General features: G+C 40.3%; 1 protein-coding gene across 1 annotated transcript; it reads right to left on the reverse strand.

The window, feature by feature from the left end:
- Nucleotides 1-812: 812 nt before the first annotated feature.
- Nucleotides 813-16,377, reverse strand: tec (tec protein tyrosine kinase). The gene is made up of 18 exons (XM_079214833.1): nucleotides 16,310-16,377; nucleotides 12,904-13,107; nucleotides 11,832-11,936; nucleotides 9,286-9,367; nucleotides 7,834-7,962; nucleotides 7,295-7,347; nucleotides 6,939-7,159; nucleotides 6,347-6,412; nucleotides 6,008-6,062; nucleotides 5,715-5,794; nucleotides 4,909-5,042; nucleotides 3,711-3,785; nucleotides 3,445-3,616; nucleotides 2,261-2,477; nucleotides 2,026-2,090; nucleotides 1,796-1,914; nucleotides 1,536-1,693; nucleotides 813-1,413 (listed from the first exon to the last, which is right to left on the reverse strand). The coding sequence occupies exons 2-18, from the start codon at nucleotides 13,039-13,041 to the stop codon at nucleotides 1,330-1,332; spliced, it is 1,953 nt and encodes a 650-aa protein (XP_079070959.1). The 5' UTR covers nucleotides 13,042-13,107; nucleotides 16,310-16,377; the 3' UTR covers nucleotides 813-1,329.
- Between the last annotated feature and the right edge of the window lie 792 nt (nucleotides 16,378-17,169).

Raw genomic sequence — 17,169 nt, forward strand, 5'->3', positions numbered from 1 at the left:
TAAAGTATATATTCATTCATTCATTCAAATGTTACTTCAGGTGAAGAAGGAAAGAGGAGTTATCAGCTCAGTGTACTTGAATGTTCTTCACATCTGTTCACGGTGGAGCTTTCAATTCTGATCTGATGCTGAATGGTTTAATGAAGAATAATGCATTTGATATTTTAATTATGTGTGTGAGTGAAGTCTGAATGTCCCATAGCAGTTGTTTAATTTAAGTCGTTGGAGTCGAGTTGGACATTTTGTATTTATATGATTGTGTTAATAAGATAAATATTGATTTATGAAGAAGTTTGTGGTTTGACCACATATGTGGGGAATTTATCTGGCTGCTTTTTGGAAATGTCAAATATGTTTTTTATGAGAATTTGTTAATGGACCATTTTTTATATTTACTTTTCACTGTATTTTAATGTAGAATGGACATTATCTCCAACACAAAAAAGTATGCTGAAGCAAAAAGGATGTGCATGATGGATATATTCAACAATTCCTTTCCTTGAGTCTTTTCTTCTTGTGTTTAGTTGTATAAAATGACATTTTGCTGAGTCTTCCTAATCCCAGTGTGAGTGTTGGTGGCACCCTCTCCTGTACCGGTAGACAGAATGTAATAAAGCCTTTATAATCACACCAATGTAGGTGTCACTTGTTTCCTTCTTAGTATTTCCTGTGGCGCTGTTGGCTGTACGAGACCGTAACACAAGACCAAGGTAAACAAGCTACTGTATATAGATTTTTAATTACATGAAGTCAGATTATGTCATACAGTAGAATCAAAAAAGTATACACAAGGAAACAGAGGCCATTCCTCAAATGTCACAGGAACAACTCAACACAGCCGAGTCCTTAATGAAGCTCCGTGTTGTGAGCTGTGGCTCGTTCTGCTTCTGTTAGCTGACGCCGCTCTCTCAAACATTCACAAGTCTCTCGGTCCAGAGGACTTGACGTCCGGCTGGGAGGAAACGGAGGCGGATCCAACAGACGGGGAGGCAAAAAATGTGTTAAAAGAATGCGTCCATCACTTTTTCTACACCGTCCAACGTGTGCAGCAGTTCGTGGTGTTGAACGCAGCTTCAGTTCAAGCTTTTAGGAATACTGGGATCTTGATTGGATGAACAAAGGTGATTGGTGGATGAGTGGACTACAGCTGGTGTGATTGGTCCAATCCACTCCATCCGATTGGTGCAAGAACCACCACACTATATTCTCCATGTTGTAGATCTGACAAGTTACTGCCAAAGCACAGTGAAGAACGGCAGGTTTCCACAGACCAGGATGGCCGCCAACGCATGCCGTGGGGACAGTGGAGGCAGCCGATTGGTCAGCTGATCAGTTTGGGGGCGGGGCATCGCCCTCCAGAGCGTCTGAGATCATCAGGCTGAGCTGAGGGAACGACGGACGATCGTCAGGCCTCTGAAACGGAGAGAACACAAGGCTGTCTGATTACTGATTACTGAAAATTAGTCATTTCAGGCCAAATTTAAGGACAGAGTATTTTTTTTTAATGTAAAAAGTCCAAACATATTGTTCCTCACCTCCTGCCAGCTGAGCTGCATGATGTCATAGATGGTGGGCGGGGCCATTTTGGGCCTGTATAGGCGGTGGCCCTTGGTCACCAAGATAACCACCTCGTGGTTCTGATTCTGCTCAAACGGTATGCGACCCTCGGTGAAAACCTCCCACATCAACACACCTGGATGCACACCAACGACGAGGTTAATTGAGAGTTGGAAGCTCTGGTTAAAACACACTGGTTGAGATGTTTACTGGTTTCCTGCTGTGAGAGTGGACGTACCGTAGGACCAGACGTCTGACTTGCTGCTGTATTTGCAGAAGTTAAAGACTTCAGGGGGCGACCACTTCACTGGGAACTTGGCACCCAAGGAGCTGGTGTACTGGTCGTCTAACACGTATCTACCAAACGCACATTTAAATGTGACGGGAATTAGCCACGGTGCAATGTTTCTACCACATTTTAGAGGGACTCGGGATACAAATATATGAGACGACGGATGAAAGTCCTACCTGGTCATGCCAAAGTCGGACACCTTCACCACCAGAGAGTCGTTCACCAGACAGTTTCTGGAAGCCTGCAGAAATGGAGAAGGGAGCAGAGGCAGAATGTTTGCTTTGTTTGTTCATTGTCAACCATTTGATTCAGACATTCATGTTCCCCTGATGATGAATCCTCATGACAAGTCCAGAGTCCAAGATGAAAAGGTCAGACCCAGACCGGAGCATCGGAGGAACCTGCATTTACCAGATCTCTGTGGATGAAGCCGTTGGCCTCCAGGTGCTCCATGCCCTCGCTGATGTCCAGGCAGATGCTCAGCAAGGACCCCAGACTGAAGCTGCCCCGCCGCTGCCGGAGGAAGTTCAGCAGGCAGCCGTGCTCCATGAACTCTGTGACGATGTAAATGGGATTCTGCTGGCTGCAAACTCCGTACAGCTGCACCAGTTTAGGGTGGAACAGTCTCCTGGAGAAAAGAGACACTTTATAGACTGGGCTGCAATGGACAAGTAGAAGAATTCTTAGCTTTCACGGCAACTGGAGACACAGAAAGGCAATGTTCAAATGAACAATGTCGGCTATAGAAGAGGTTGATTGTATCCGAACTGGAGAGCAAAGAACGACACTCACAGGCGCTTCTCTCCCAACTGTCTTCAGTAAGAGTTTAAGTGGCAGACGGGGTTGCAAAAATGTGCATTTGCTTCATCACGAGAAGCAAATGTGTGACTGTGTAGTCAAGTACAGCTGCACAGAGACCAAGTCATGACCAAGACTTTGAACAAGGCAGGGCTAGACCGAGTCAAGACCAAGACCGAGTCCGACACGCTTACGATAAATGTGGATTCATGCAATTTTATGTGTGGGATTGTTTTCAATGAACAATCGCAGTGATTGACGTGAACAAATGAATCAGTCGATGCACAGGAAGTTTAGTGATAACCCCGCACTCGTGCAGACAGAGACGAGACTGAGACCTTCAAGAAGTGGTCCTAAGACCAAGACCGATCAACACTGGCCCACCGGGAAAATTACTTTGACACAAGTGTAACTGGGATTTCTGTCAATTACAGGCCACCATCAATTGGAGGACAGGAAGATCCTGTAACTACTAGTACTACTGTTCCTAGTACTATCCACTAGAGGGCAGAAGAGGTCAAAGGTAATCACAGGGTCATTGTCTTTTAATGCAGAGACTAAAGCTTTGTTTATCCTCGCTCTTGGGCTCATATCTCACATTCATGGATTACTTTATTGCTTTTTATACAAACCTGTAAACACTTTGATTTGGCTGCTTCAATACGCCGGCTAAAACTAAATAAATCTGTGCATATGCGTGTACAACTTTCCTTTTGTGAGCCTCTTCCTTTATGATCTTCATCTTAACACCATAAACTGGATCTTTTCCAAGCAGCACCCCTTAAACCTCTTCTCACATCATGACTTTGGCCTCCTCGATGAAGTCCTCCTCGTACATGGCTCCCTCTCTGATGGCCTTGATGGCCACTCGGTGCTGAGCCCGCCACTTGCCGAGCCTCACCACGCCAAACTGGCCGCTGCCCAGCTCCTTCATGAAGGTCAGCTCACTGGGGTTGATCTCCCACTTCTCTGGAGGCAGGGAACAGGAAAGAAAAGACAAAGAGGTGAGTTCATGGACGAACAAATGTTTAAAAAACTGAACCAGAGGTCTGTCAGGACTCACCGTAGCTGAAGCCGGCGGTGGACGGAGCAGACTTGTCCTGTTTCCCGACAGGATACCTGAGCCTGGTAACAAGACCTGCGGTATGAAGACGACGGTTAAGTAACGGCCGACGCGAACGGTTGCGAACTGTTACCGTGAAACGGCATAAAAACCTGTTTGGACAGTCATGTTTGCTTCAGGATTAATTGTCATGACCAGGTAAACATTACAATTAGCTTTTGGACTAAATACTTAGAGAAGTAATGGCGTTCCCATCAGCCTCAGCCGAACTTTGTATTTATTGCCAATTAGTCAATATTTTGTCTCCAACTACCGATTTGTTTTCTGGATGAAATGATTCATTATTTTAGTGGATGAAATGAGAAAATGGTAATCACAATTTCTTTGTTGGACAAAACAAGCAACCTTAAGACATTGGACATTTTAGAAATCATAAAGGATGCATTAAATATTCAGATTTGAGAAGACGGAACCAGCAAATATTTGTCATGTTGGCTTAAAAACATAAACGCTTAAATCTTGGTTGATCGATTAATCGCTTTTGAAGCTTCTACTTTGGCATTTTGTGGCCGTCGCCATCTTGGATTTGAGGGTTCAAGAACAGGGGATGTCATATTCTCTACTGATTGTAAAGCTCTTTGAGGGCTAAATGTATTGTTTTTTTTGTACTTGCTATTTTATTTTCGGCCATCGCCATCATGGATTTTGTCCGGCGCAATCTCTATTTTTGCCAATCATCATCTAGGCCTTTGGTCGTCCCCACCTTGTTTTTTTTGCCCTCTTTTGTTCGTCACGATCTTGTTTTTTACAACACCCAGACTGGACATCGCCGTAGTAGAGACATGTCCTAAAGCGTCCCCTGCTTTATGGTCTGTTTGACTCTAAATGATCATAATTTACTAAATGAACATCATGCTGTATTGAAGAAGACTTGAAACTAGAGATTGAGACATAAACTCATGTTTACAATGTTTACTGAGGGAATACATCAAGAGAAGTAGAGTCATTTATATAGACTTCTATACAACCATAGGAGTCACCCCCTGGTGGTCAGTAGAGAGAATGCAGCTTTAACACATGAAGCATAGACTTCTATACAACCAACTTGGTTCAGCCTCACAGAGCTGCTAGCATGGCAGATAATCCTCTTGTTAATGTAAACATAGCAGGTCTGGATGGACGGTGACGTGTTGTTCACCTGCTGCGTTGTGTTTGTGGTACTCGATCAGGTCGGGGATGGAGCTGAACAGGTGTTTCTCAGCCAGGTAGAACTGTAGAGGCGAGCCTTTTGTCTCCTTGATGTGGTAATGTTTTATAACTCCACCTCCCTCCCTGCAAACACACAGCAATAACATACCATCAAGAAGAGACAGAAAAATGCTTATTTCATAAGAGAATCTTAAAATACCACAATGCATGGTTTCGCTAATTTATTACATATTTTGGCAAATCGTATCGCTGCTTATTTATTTTCAGTTCCAGGCAGCCATTGAGTCATTCCTTTATGCACAGTAAACACTCGGCTGAGTTTTGTAATCCAGCTCAGGGAATATCAGGTCTGCATACACAGCTGCATTAATATTCAAGAAGAATTTAACAGGCAAGTTTCAAGAATTTACTAAAACATATAAGGAAAAGAAATATATATATATATATTTAAAAAAAAAAGAATTTAAAGATAAGCGACGAAGATAAATCACTTGTGGCTGCTTGTTTTAGTTTATCCAAGTTGGTTAAAGATAGCCAATCAAGTAAGTTCTGTTTGTGCATCCTCGATTCCTTTCCTTGTCTCCTCTCCTCAGACTTCCGTGCTTCGGAGCCGTCATTTCGAAGCGACGCCGATTAAATATGCATCTTTTATACGTCACGGGTGCCCAAAAAGACTTCCTCAGAGGAAGCTCCTTCAGCAAGACTCCTCCCTCCTCCAGAATTGAATTCAAGATGGAGGAGTGAGGAGACGAGGAGGCACAGAGTAGACGCGAGGAGAGCGGACAGTGTCCTCACCCCACAGACTTGGCATAGAGGGACACGGTGTAGGTTCCCGGAGTGCTGGAGTCTCTGACGATGAAGGCGCCTTCTTTGTCCTGCAGGGGGCGACAGAGACAAACACAGACCGGCAATGAATACATTTAGGTTTTTTTATGTGATTAAAAGAAACCTGGTTCATAAATAGACATGCTTTTTTTTAACATAAATATTAATTTCCTTTTAAGCTTGATGCAAGTATTAAAAACGTAAAGAAAGTGTCGAAGAAGTCATTCTACATGGAGGGAGGAAACAGGGATACAATCGCTCACCTCTTTCTTCAGCAGCTCCTCTGCCTTGTTCCTGTTGACTTGTTTGCTGAACCAACTACAACAAACAAACAAACAAACAAACATCCCACTAATGATCACATCTTAACGAGCCAGATCTCCTTTTGCTGTCACGAGACATTTACAGGACGGAGATCCGGCCGTGCAAAGTTATAAAGTGGATGAATCCAGAGTGACAACCCAAAAATAGCAGAATGCTCGTCTTTCAATGAAAATGCTGTAAAAACAATCCAAAGAGTTTGTAACTTATTGGTAGTTTGACTGCTGGATTCATCCCATAATGCACTGTTTATTATATGAATGAATGATGACTAAACTCACAGAAACTGCACCAGGTTTCCAGACGTCTTCTCCGTTACGTAGTTACTTGGGATGTAGCCTTCCTCACTGTGCAACACAAACACAAGGGAACCGTGTCTTTAACACATGAAGCATAGACTTCTATACAACCGGAGGAGTCGCCCCCTGGTGGTCCGTAGAGAGAGAATGCTGCTTTAACACATGAAGCACAGACTTCTATACAACCAGAAGAGTCGCCCCCTGGTGGTCAGGAGAGAGAATGCAGCTTTAACACATGAAGCATAGACTTCTATACAACCAGAGGAGTCGGACCCTGGTGGTCAGGAGAGAGAATGCAGCTTTAACACATGAAGCATAGACTTCTATACAACCAGAGGAGTCGGACCCTGGTGGTCAGGAGAGAGAATGCAGCTTTAACACATGAAGCATAGACTTCTATACAACCAGAGGAGTCGGACCCTGGTGGTCAGGAGACAGAATGCAGCTTTAACACATGAAGCATAGACTTCTATACAACCAGAGGAGTCGGACCCTGGTGGTCAGGAGAGAGAATGCAGCTTTAAGACAGACTGGCTTCACTCCACCTCGTCAGAATAAAGATTTAAACACTCACCCGAACTTGTTTCGCGCTTTGTACCAGTTGACGTCACACTTGTCCAGGATGACGTACTCGCCTCCGTGGACCAGACTCAGGTCGTGCGGCTCGGTCCCCGGGAAGTCGTACAGCGCCACCACCACCTCCTCCTCCGCCTCTTCCTCCTCAACGTCGTCATCGTCGTCATAATCTCCGTCATCGTCACCCTCTGGAGGTAAAGGAGGAGGGGGCCGCCGCTGCTGGAGGAAGAACGACAAGATGCTTGTGGGTTGTGATCGATTATATTTATTGTGTGTGATCGTTTGTGTGTGTGTGATTGTGTGTGTGTGTGTGTGTGTGTGTGTGTGTGTGTGTGTGTGTGCGTGCGCGGTTACCATCTTGTTGCGTCGCTCCTCTCCAGGAATCGGGGGTAAAGGTTTTCTGGAAACTAGAAAAGAGGAACAGAAACCAAGCAGAGTGTTTCAACTGTGGTATTTATTTGTCATCAAACATCGCTGTTTCTGTACATTTACTCAAAAATGTAATATTACTGCTGACTACAAAGTACCCAAATACTAAAGTACTGCAAGTAAAGTAAAAACTGCACTAAAGCATAAGATGGGTTTATTTAGGTGCTGTTGCTCATCACAACCAGGACACCTAAAATAACTCTTTAAATGTAAATTAGAGGCACAACATGTTATTTCACGGCAACAAAATGACTGAAAGTACTTTGAAATAAGTATCAAAAGTACTTAAAGTGCTTATGACTCTTATATAGACTCATCAAAGTGTCGATAACCAAAACTATGAGCTGAAAAAGGCTAAATAAATGTGTATTTAGTGGTATTTTTTACAGTATTATGCTGTATTATTACACAGTTTTTTATGAAGTAAAACAGTCAACTACTAGTACAACAGCTGAGTTTCTTACTGTCTCCAAACAGGTTGTACTCCTCGCAGCCCAGAGCCAGTTTTTCCACCTGGCGGCAGCAGAGCCACGCCCCTTCCTGCCAGAACTGAGGGTGAAACTTCGTGGCGACCACAGCGTTGTCTTTGATCTCTACAGACGGAAGGTTTCTGTGATCAACCTCACGTATGAACTGGAATCATAGTTTCATCAGGTTTGTGTGGCTGATGTGAACAAACACTGGAATATGTATACTTAAACCGTCCAGTCCTATTGTGCACCATACTAAACAATATATGCAAAAATATTTAACAAAGAATATATATTTCTTTGTACTTTTTACAAAATTCAGTAATATTGTATTCCTTTAAAACCAAATATGATGTGTGTTTAGATAAGCAAGTACCAACCTATAATATATTGAAATGAATCATAAGTGAAAAGTGAAGTCTATGCTTCATGTGTTAAAGCTGCATTCTCTCTCCTGACCACCAGGGGCCGACTCCTCTGGTTGTATAGAAGTCTATGCTTCATGTGTTAAAGCTGCATTCTCTCTCCTGACCACCAGGGGCCGACTCCTCTGATTGTATAGAAGTATATGCTTCATATGTTAAAGCTGCATTCTCTCTCCTGACCACCAGGGGGTGACTCCTCTGGTTGTATAGAAGTATATGCTTCATGTGTTAAAGTTCCTTTCTCTCTCCTGACCACCAGGGGTGACTCCTCTGGTTGTATAGAAGTATGTGCTTCATGTGTTAAAGATATATTCTCTCTCCTGACGACCAGGGGGTGACTCCTCTGGTTGTATAGAAGTCTATACTTCATGTGTTAATTAAAGGGGAACCAGAGAAACCAAACCAATGAGCTGCAGGACAATGTCAAGATAATGCAATGTGTTCCCATACAGCATTTGAGTGACGTACAATGCATTTTTCTTTTGTTATTTTTGTTTGTATTTTGGCAAATTGCACCATTAAAAGTATGTTCAATTATGTATTAGCACCTCCGATTTGCAGAGTAGCAACGTATGAACCCACAACTATCACTGGATCCATTTGATACTGAAGAGAAGTTCTGAAACCTTTTCTAAGCAAAGTTAAAGTCCACTTCCAACTCTTGTCAATCATCAATTTTGCTTAAAGTGTAATGTTCTAACCACTGGTACAAGACTAGATTTAATAAATGATCTAGTGGGCTCCATTCTTGCTCAATGTCCTAAATCTACTTCAAAGCAGCACCTGACCTCGTTTCGCTCGTCTGATCGCCGGTAAAACATCGCATACACAAACAGGAGGAGGAAACAGTGGAGGGGGGGGGGGGGGGGGGGTGCTGGAAACTTTGCCCCCAGTGTGTGAAAACCAGTTTCAGACGTGTGGTTTCAAAAGTGTGAAAACGGCTGTGCAGCAGTGTCTGAGAAGCGCTCCACATGCACGCCATGTATACGCTGCTCTGAGGGAGGATAGAGGGGAGACTGACCCTCCTTGAGGCTCTGGACCCAGAGGCTCCGGCTGTCGTTGCTCGGGGCGAATATGTAGAGCGTGTTGGAGTCGTGCACCACCTGGACACAAAGAGGCCGGTTAGGAAACACTGCAGGCAATGTGCAGGACATTGGCGACATGTTACAGTTCAACACTACATTTCCCATCATTTTCTGCCTGCCGAAAGGGGGTGGGGTCAATGTCTGTATTGTTATGTTGAGCTTGGACCTAGAATGTCTTTTTAAAAAGGAGCAAAACGACTGGAAATCCGAGAAAAAGAAGGTTTCAGAACTTGCACGAGAATAAGCAAATTTTTAGGTTTATTCAGTATCAAAGTAATCCACTGATTTTGTCTGTACACACATTAGTTCACTGCAAACCGGAGCTGCTTATTGCTGATTCGGCATGGTTTTAAATGTCAATTCACTAAAGCATCTTTGGAAATGTAGTTCCAAAATGTAGAGCATGATTATCCTTTAAAGGGACAGTGTGTAGGGCTTTGGCGGCATCATGGTTGCAGATTGGAACCAACCGAATATTACTTTCAACGACTGTGGTAACGTCAGCCGCCGAGTGGCCTTCAGGGAATGTAAAATAAACGACCACTAAAAGCTTTTTCTAGAGTCCGTGTTTGGTCTGTTTGTTCTTGCCTACTTTATAAACATGGCGGACCCCGCCTCTTCTTCGCTTCCAATGTAGATATGAAGGACTCAAGCTAACGAAAACCCAACGATTCTTAAGTTTCAGGTGATTATACACAAATTGAAACATAGTTATGAATATGATATTCCATTTCTTCTAACCTCTTAACATTCCTGTAAAATTTGACGAAAAACGCCTATCCAGGTATACCCAAAGTAAATTGCAAGCTGTACTTGAACTATGTGGAGTAAATGCATGGTCTTGGTCTCTTTTGAAAGGTAACAATCTGAAGCTTTTTTCCCTCAATAGTCAGAATCACTTTAAGTGCTGCTGACACTGAGTTATATAAGTTTGAACACACTAAAGTATAAGGTTTTTATTTCCATCTGAACATTTCTTTGTAAATAGATGCCTGTAGATGACTATAAATGTGACTTATGGACTGGAAAACACAATGGGACCATAGCCTGAAGCCTTTTCTAGTCTAAGTAAAAAGTTGATAACAATATCACAGAAAATTAATATTTTACACATGTTTTTCTAATGAAATGTCTAGGCGTTTTTTCATTTTGAGACTGAAAATATTCCTGATATATATACTATATACCTATTTAAAAGGCTTATAGTCTTGCAAACTTATAGAGGTACTATTCATATATACTACCAGTATTGCTGACACAGAGAAAATGAAGCATAAATGCATTTTTATGCTAATTTACACTTCAGACTGAAGCTTTATCAGCAGCTGTCTCTTCTCATCAAATTGAAGGCTGTTGGGATTATTTGCCCCCCCTCTTCCCGCCTATCTTTGTTTAGGCAATTTCATTGGCTGTCCGAAACGCCTGTCATCTGACCTGTACGACCCAGCCGACGTGAGCCACGTAAGAACATAGAGGCTGAGCCTGAACTTCAACGTAGCTTCTGGTTGGGTAATGTAGCTTGTCAGTCAGGACATGAAGCTCCTATTGGTTCAAGTGGGGTCTCATTGGAAACGCTAGATTTCGGCGGACATGTTGATAGCGAGTTTCTAGCTGTGCTTCCATGCAAACATAACTTTCTGCTAAAAACAACACTACTTTCGTTCATAACTTTCAGCTGCAATGGAATTATGCAACGCCAGTTGGTGGATATTTATGGATGTAATCTCGTGTTTTGGACTAAATCTTTTATGGGATTTATTTTTATTGGACCTTTACAACGTAACAACGCCATTTTTGTTGGAATATTATGGATTTATGGATCAATATGAGGCGTCATCGGTGAGTTGTCTTGATTTTCAAATCGCTTGTTTGTTTGTTGTTGTCTGACAAAAGTATTGATTGTAGCTGCTGTGGTGGTCTGATCTTGAAACGGAGTGGACAGCTGGAATCACAAGAATCGTAGGTTTCCAGAAACATATGGCACTCGTACCGAACTATAAATAGATGTACAGCGTACAACGGAATGTACAACGGAATGTACAGTGTATAGTTGAAATGTGCGCCCGCGCGACAGCAGAACGTTAAGAGGCTAATAGATGGAAATGCGGCACACTGGCCCTTTAAGTAGACGTAAGAGCCGTAGTAATAATAATAACTGGAAAAGAGTGGAGGACTTTTAAAACCTCTATTCCACATAATCTAAACCACTTTTATTTTGAAGTGAGCACACCTGAAAAGTAAGTTGACTTTAAAGCAGGAAATGGGGTTTGTAAACGGCGATGCGTGTTGCGTAATAATGTGGCAGTTAAATCTTTGATTTCTATTCCAAAAAACTTTGTCTGACTTTGAGCTTTGTGACCCACCTGACTTCTCTTTACGTATTTATTATTGAGCAAAAGTATGAACGAACCAGAATGATGCTTTAAAGTACCACACGGAGCAGGTTAAATATAATAATAACATAGATATGGTGTGTTTGTACCTGAAAGGGGTATTTGTTCTGGCAGGGGATGATCCCTCCGTCGTTCTTGACGATCTCGGCACATCTGATGTGGCTCAGCTCGATTGAGCCTCTCCTGAACTTCTTCTGTTGATGGAAAGATAAAAAAAGCTTTTTACAATTTCATGTCATTTTCTACCACAGATTAAATGAAAATGCAATGTGAAAACTGTAATAATTTAAAACCAGACGGAAATCTCTGGTTCTGACAAGTGAAGTCTATGCTTCATGTGTTAAAGCTGCATTCTCTCTCCTGACCACCAGGGAGAGACTCCTCTGGTTGTATAGAAGTCTATGCTTCATGTGTTAAAGCTGCATTATCTCTCCTGACCACCAGGGGTGACTCCTCTGGTTGTATAGAAGTATATGATTCATGTGTTAAAGCTGCATTCTCTCGACTGACCACCAGGGGGAACTCCTCTGGTTGTATAGAAGTATATGATTCATGTGTTAAAGCTGCATTCTCTCTCCTGACCACCAGGGGGCGACTCCTCTGGGTGTATAGAAGTCTATGCTTCATGTGTTAAAGCTGCATTCTCTCTCCTGACCACCAGGGGGCGACTCCTCTGGTTGTATAGAAGTCTATGCTTCATGTGTTAAAGCTACATTCTCTCTCCTGACCACCAGGGGGCGACTCCTCTGGTTGTATAGAAGTCTATATAAATGACTCTACTTCTCTTGATGTATTCCCTCATTAAACATTGTAAACATGAGTTTATGTCTCAATCTCTAGTTTCAAGTCTTCTTCAATACAGCATGATGTTCATTTAGTAAATTATGGTCATTTAGAGTCAAACAGACCATAAAGCAGGGGACGCTTTAGGGCGGGCTTAAAGGTGATTGACAGGTCGCTGCCACACAGTTATCCAATCTTGGAGTTTCCCGTGTTTTCGTCTTCCAACTCTAACTCTCTCAGTGTGTTTTCACTTAAGGAAAGTTCATTGCGTCACTCCTGGTTGCAACAACACAAGATGGCGACGGCCAAAAACCAAGATGGCGTCCCGTCAAGATGTTTCATACATAATAACTAATCCTGAAGTGAAAGTGAAGTGACCTCTCTTCTGCCGTCGTAGTAGGTCAGCTGGCCCTGGGTGAGCACAAACAGCCTCTCCTTGTAGTTCAGCGGCGACGTCCTCTTCTTCTGCTGCGAACGCTTGATGAGCATCTCCTCCAATAGCAGCTGGGCACTCATCCTGGCCCCGCCCCCGCCCTCAACCCATTGGTGGATGTCGTCAGAGCGCAGCGGGCCGGAGCTGAGCTGAAGAGAAACACAGCTGTGACTTAAGTGAAGTAAAAAAGTACAATATGTACCTCTAATGTGTGGTGCAGTAAAAAGTACAATAGTTACCTCTAAGATGTAGTACAGTAAAAAGTACAACAGTTAAGTACAAGTACCTTAAATTAAAATGTGTAGCATTTTGACAATATTCCTCTGCATTTATCTTCTGGTAATAAATGTAACAAAACCATCTATAAAAAGCAGAGTACTATTTACAAATATGTATACTACTAAATTATATAATATATTTTACATTTCTGTATAGAATATAAAAGTTCAGTATCGATGCTGAAACATGTACATTTTATTTCATAATCGTAATATATAAACATGTTGACAACTACCAAACTACTCCATACAGAGTGTTATATAAATATTATATATATATATATATATATATATATATATATATATATATATATATATATATATATATATATATATATAATAAATGTAACCTATAAAGCTTCCAGAGTGCGATCAGGAAATATGTGATCAAAGAACAAGTAAACAAATTAACACGAAAAAAAAAATCAAATCTGAGTTATGAATGTTTTCTGATGCAGTTCAAGATATTTGTACATTTTTTACTCAAGTACACATCTGAGGTACTTTACTTGAGTATGTCCATGTTACGCTGCTTTATACTCAAAACATTATATTTATGAAACCGCTTTTAGTTACTCTGCATTCCGTTGACGCATCAATAATTATAACCGATTAATATAAAATGTATGCTGAAATGAGCCTTTACTTTTGGTACTTAAAGTATATGTTGAAGTACTTTTACTGAAGAGGTATTTGGAATACAGTATTTAGAACACAGTATTTAGAACACAGTATTTAGAATACAGTATTTATAATACAGTATTTAGAACACAGTATTTATAATACAGTCTTTAGAAGACAGTATTTAGAATACAGTATTTATAATACAGTATTTAGAAGACAGTATTTAGAATACAGTATTTAGAAGACAGTATTTATAATACAGTATTTAGAATACAGTATTTAGAATACAGTATTTATAATACAGTATTTAGAATACAGTATTTATAATACAGTATTTACAACACAGTATTTAGAACACAGTATTTAGAATACAGTAATTAGAATACAGTATTTAGAACACAGTATTTAGAATACAGTATTTATAATACAGTATTTAGAATACAGTATTTAGAAGACAGTAATTAGAATACAGTATTTAGAACACAGTATTTATAATACAGTATTTAGAACACAGTATTGCTGTACTTCCACTGATTTGTTTGGGCATGTTTAACTTGTTCTCTGTGTTTTCCGACAGCACCTGAACGCAACAGGAGAGAGAGAGAGAGAGAGAGAGAGAGAGAGAGAGAGAGAGAGAGAGAGGCGCATGCGCTCTCGGTGCACTGCGGACCCCGTCGGCTGCACCTGCTCAGGTGCTTCACGGGCATTTCAGGTGGAATATTAACAATAAAGTCATGTTCATGACGTCACCACAACCGAAGCCTTATTGAATACTTCCAATAGTTTCCTGATAATTTGACGCGTATTCATGTTATTAATATCATACGCCACGGCGGGTGTTGGTGTTATAAGTAGTTAATAACAGCAGTTAATAACAGCAGTTAATGACTGTAGTTAATAACAGCAGTTAATGACTGTAGTTAATCACAGCAGTTAATGACTAGTTAATAACAGTAGTTAATGACTGTAGTTAATAACAGCAGTTAATGACTGTAGTTAATAACAGTAGTTAATGACTGTAGTTAATCACAGTAGTTAATGACTGTAGTTAATAACAGTAGTTAATGACTGTAGTTAATAACAGTAGTTAATGACTGTAGTTAATCACAGTAGTTAATGACTGTAGTTAATAACAGTAGTTAATGACTGTAGTTAATAACAGTAGTTAATGACTGTAGTTAATCACAGTAGTTAATGACTAGTTAATAACAGTAGTTAATGACTGTAGTTAATCACAGTAGTTAATGACTAGTTAATAACAGCAGTTAATGACTGTAGTTAATCACAGTAGTTAATGACTAGTTAATAACAGCAGTTAATGACTGTAGTTAATCACAGTAGTTAATGACTAGTTAATAACAGTAGTTAATGACTAGTTAATAACAGCAGTTAATGACTGTAGTTAATCACAGTAGTTAATGACTAGTTAATAACAGTAGTTAATGACTAGTTAATAACAGCAGTTAATGACTGTAGTTAATCACAGTAGTTAATGACTAGTTAATAACAGTAGTTAATGACTGTAGTTAATCACAGTAGTTAATGACTAGTTAATAACAGTAGTTAATGACTAGTTAATAACAGTAGTTAATGACTGTAGTTAATAACAGTAGTTAATGACTAGTTAATAACAGTAGTTAATGACTGTAGTTAATCACAGTAGTTAATGACTAGTTAATAACAGCAGTTAATGACTGTAGTTAATCACAGTAGTTAATGACTAGTTAATAACAGCAGTTAATGACTGTAGTTAATCACAGTAGTTAATGACTAGTTAATAACAGTAGTTAATGACTAGTTAATAACAGCAGTTAATGACTGTAGTTAATCACAGTAGTTAATGACTAGTTAATAACAGTAGTTAATGACTAGTTAATAACAGCAGTTAATGACTGTAGTTAATCACAGTAGTTAATGACTAGTTAATAACAGTAGTTAATGACTGTAGTTAATCACAGTAGTTAATGACTAGTTAATAACAGTAGTTAATGACTAGTTAATAACAGCAGTTAATGACTGTAGTTAATCACAGTAGTTAATGACTAGTTAATAACAGTAGTTAATGACTAGTTAATAACAGCAGTTAATGACTGTAGTTAATCACAGTAGTTAATGACTAGTTAATAACAGTAGTTAATGACTGTAGTTAATCACAGTAGTTAATGACTGTAGTTAATAACAGTAGTTAATGACTGTAGTTAATCACAGTAGTTAATGACTAGTTAATAACAGCAGTTAATGACTGTAGTTAATCACAGTAGTTAATGACTAGTTAATAACAGCAGCACGGTCCCTGAAGGTAAACGTGCTGCTCGCGGTCAGACGCACAAACTGCGCCGTAAATAAAAAAAGGTGCTTTATTTTCTTTCTTTCTTTCTTTCATTCTTTCTTTCTTTCTTTCTTTCTTTCTTTCCTTCTTTCTCTCTTTCTTTCTTTCTTTCTTTCTTACCTTCTCTCTGCATGTTGTTCGCCGGTGAGCGCTCGCTTCCTACGTCGCTGTGAAGCGGAGGAGCGGGATGCAGGAAATGAAGAGAGGGGGGCGGACACACAAACTACACGCGCACACACACACACGCACTCACACACTGCGGTTAGATCATGAGGAAGTGTGTGTGCGTGTGTGTGTGTGTGTGTGTGTGTGTGTGTGTGTGTGTGTGTGTGTGTGTGCGTGTGTGTGTGTGTGTGTGTGTGTGTGTGTGTGTGTGTGTGTGTGTGTGTGTGTGTGTGCGTGTGTGTGTGTGTCAGAGAGATCATCTGACTTCTTGAGTCGTTAGAAAGCAGAGTGGAAAAATAAGAAACTGAGGAACAAATAAAGTTTATTTATTTATTCGGACATCTTTGTAAAAGGAAGAATTTCCTGGAATTTGATCATATATAATATAATAATATATAAACATATATATATTGAAGACAATATATATATACATATATATATATATATTTATATATACATATATTTGTATTAATTTATATATATATATATATATATGTATATATATTTGTATATAACTGAAACTGAAAGCTTTGAGTGTAATCATAAACCTTCAAGACGCAGCTGAACATTGAGGATTGTAGCTCAATATTCAGCTGCATCTGTCATATTTTTAATGTGTGAAAACTACAAAACAACTCAACTTTGCATCATTTATATTTCTAACACACATCACGTGTTTTAAGATCTGCACCAGCTGGTTTCAGTTATTTTATTTTGAAAATCAGGTCGCAGAGACGTGACACTTCCTGTGTGTATACAGTTCATCACTGTCCTGCTCTTGTTATCATTACGATACGTTGCCTCGTGATGCGTTC

The sequence above is a fragment of the Taurulus bubalis genome (assembly GCF_910589615.1).
Source record: "Taurulus bubalis genome assembly, chromosome: 3".
Lineage (NCBI taxonomy): Eukaryota > Metazoa > Chordata > Actinopteri > Perciformes > Cottidae > Taurulus > Taurulus bubalis.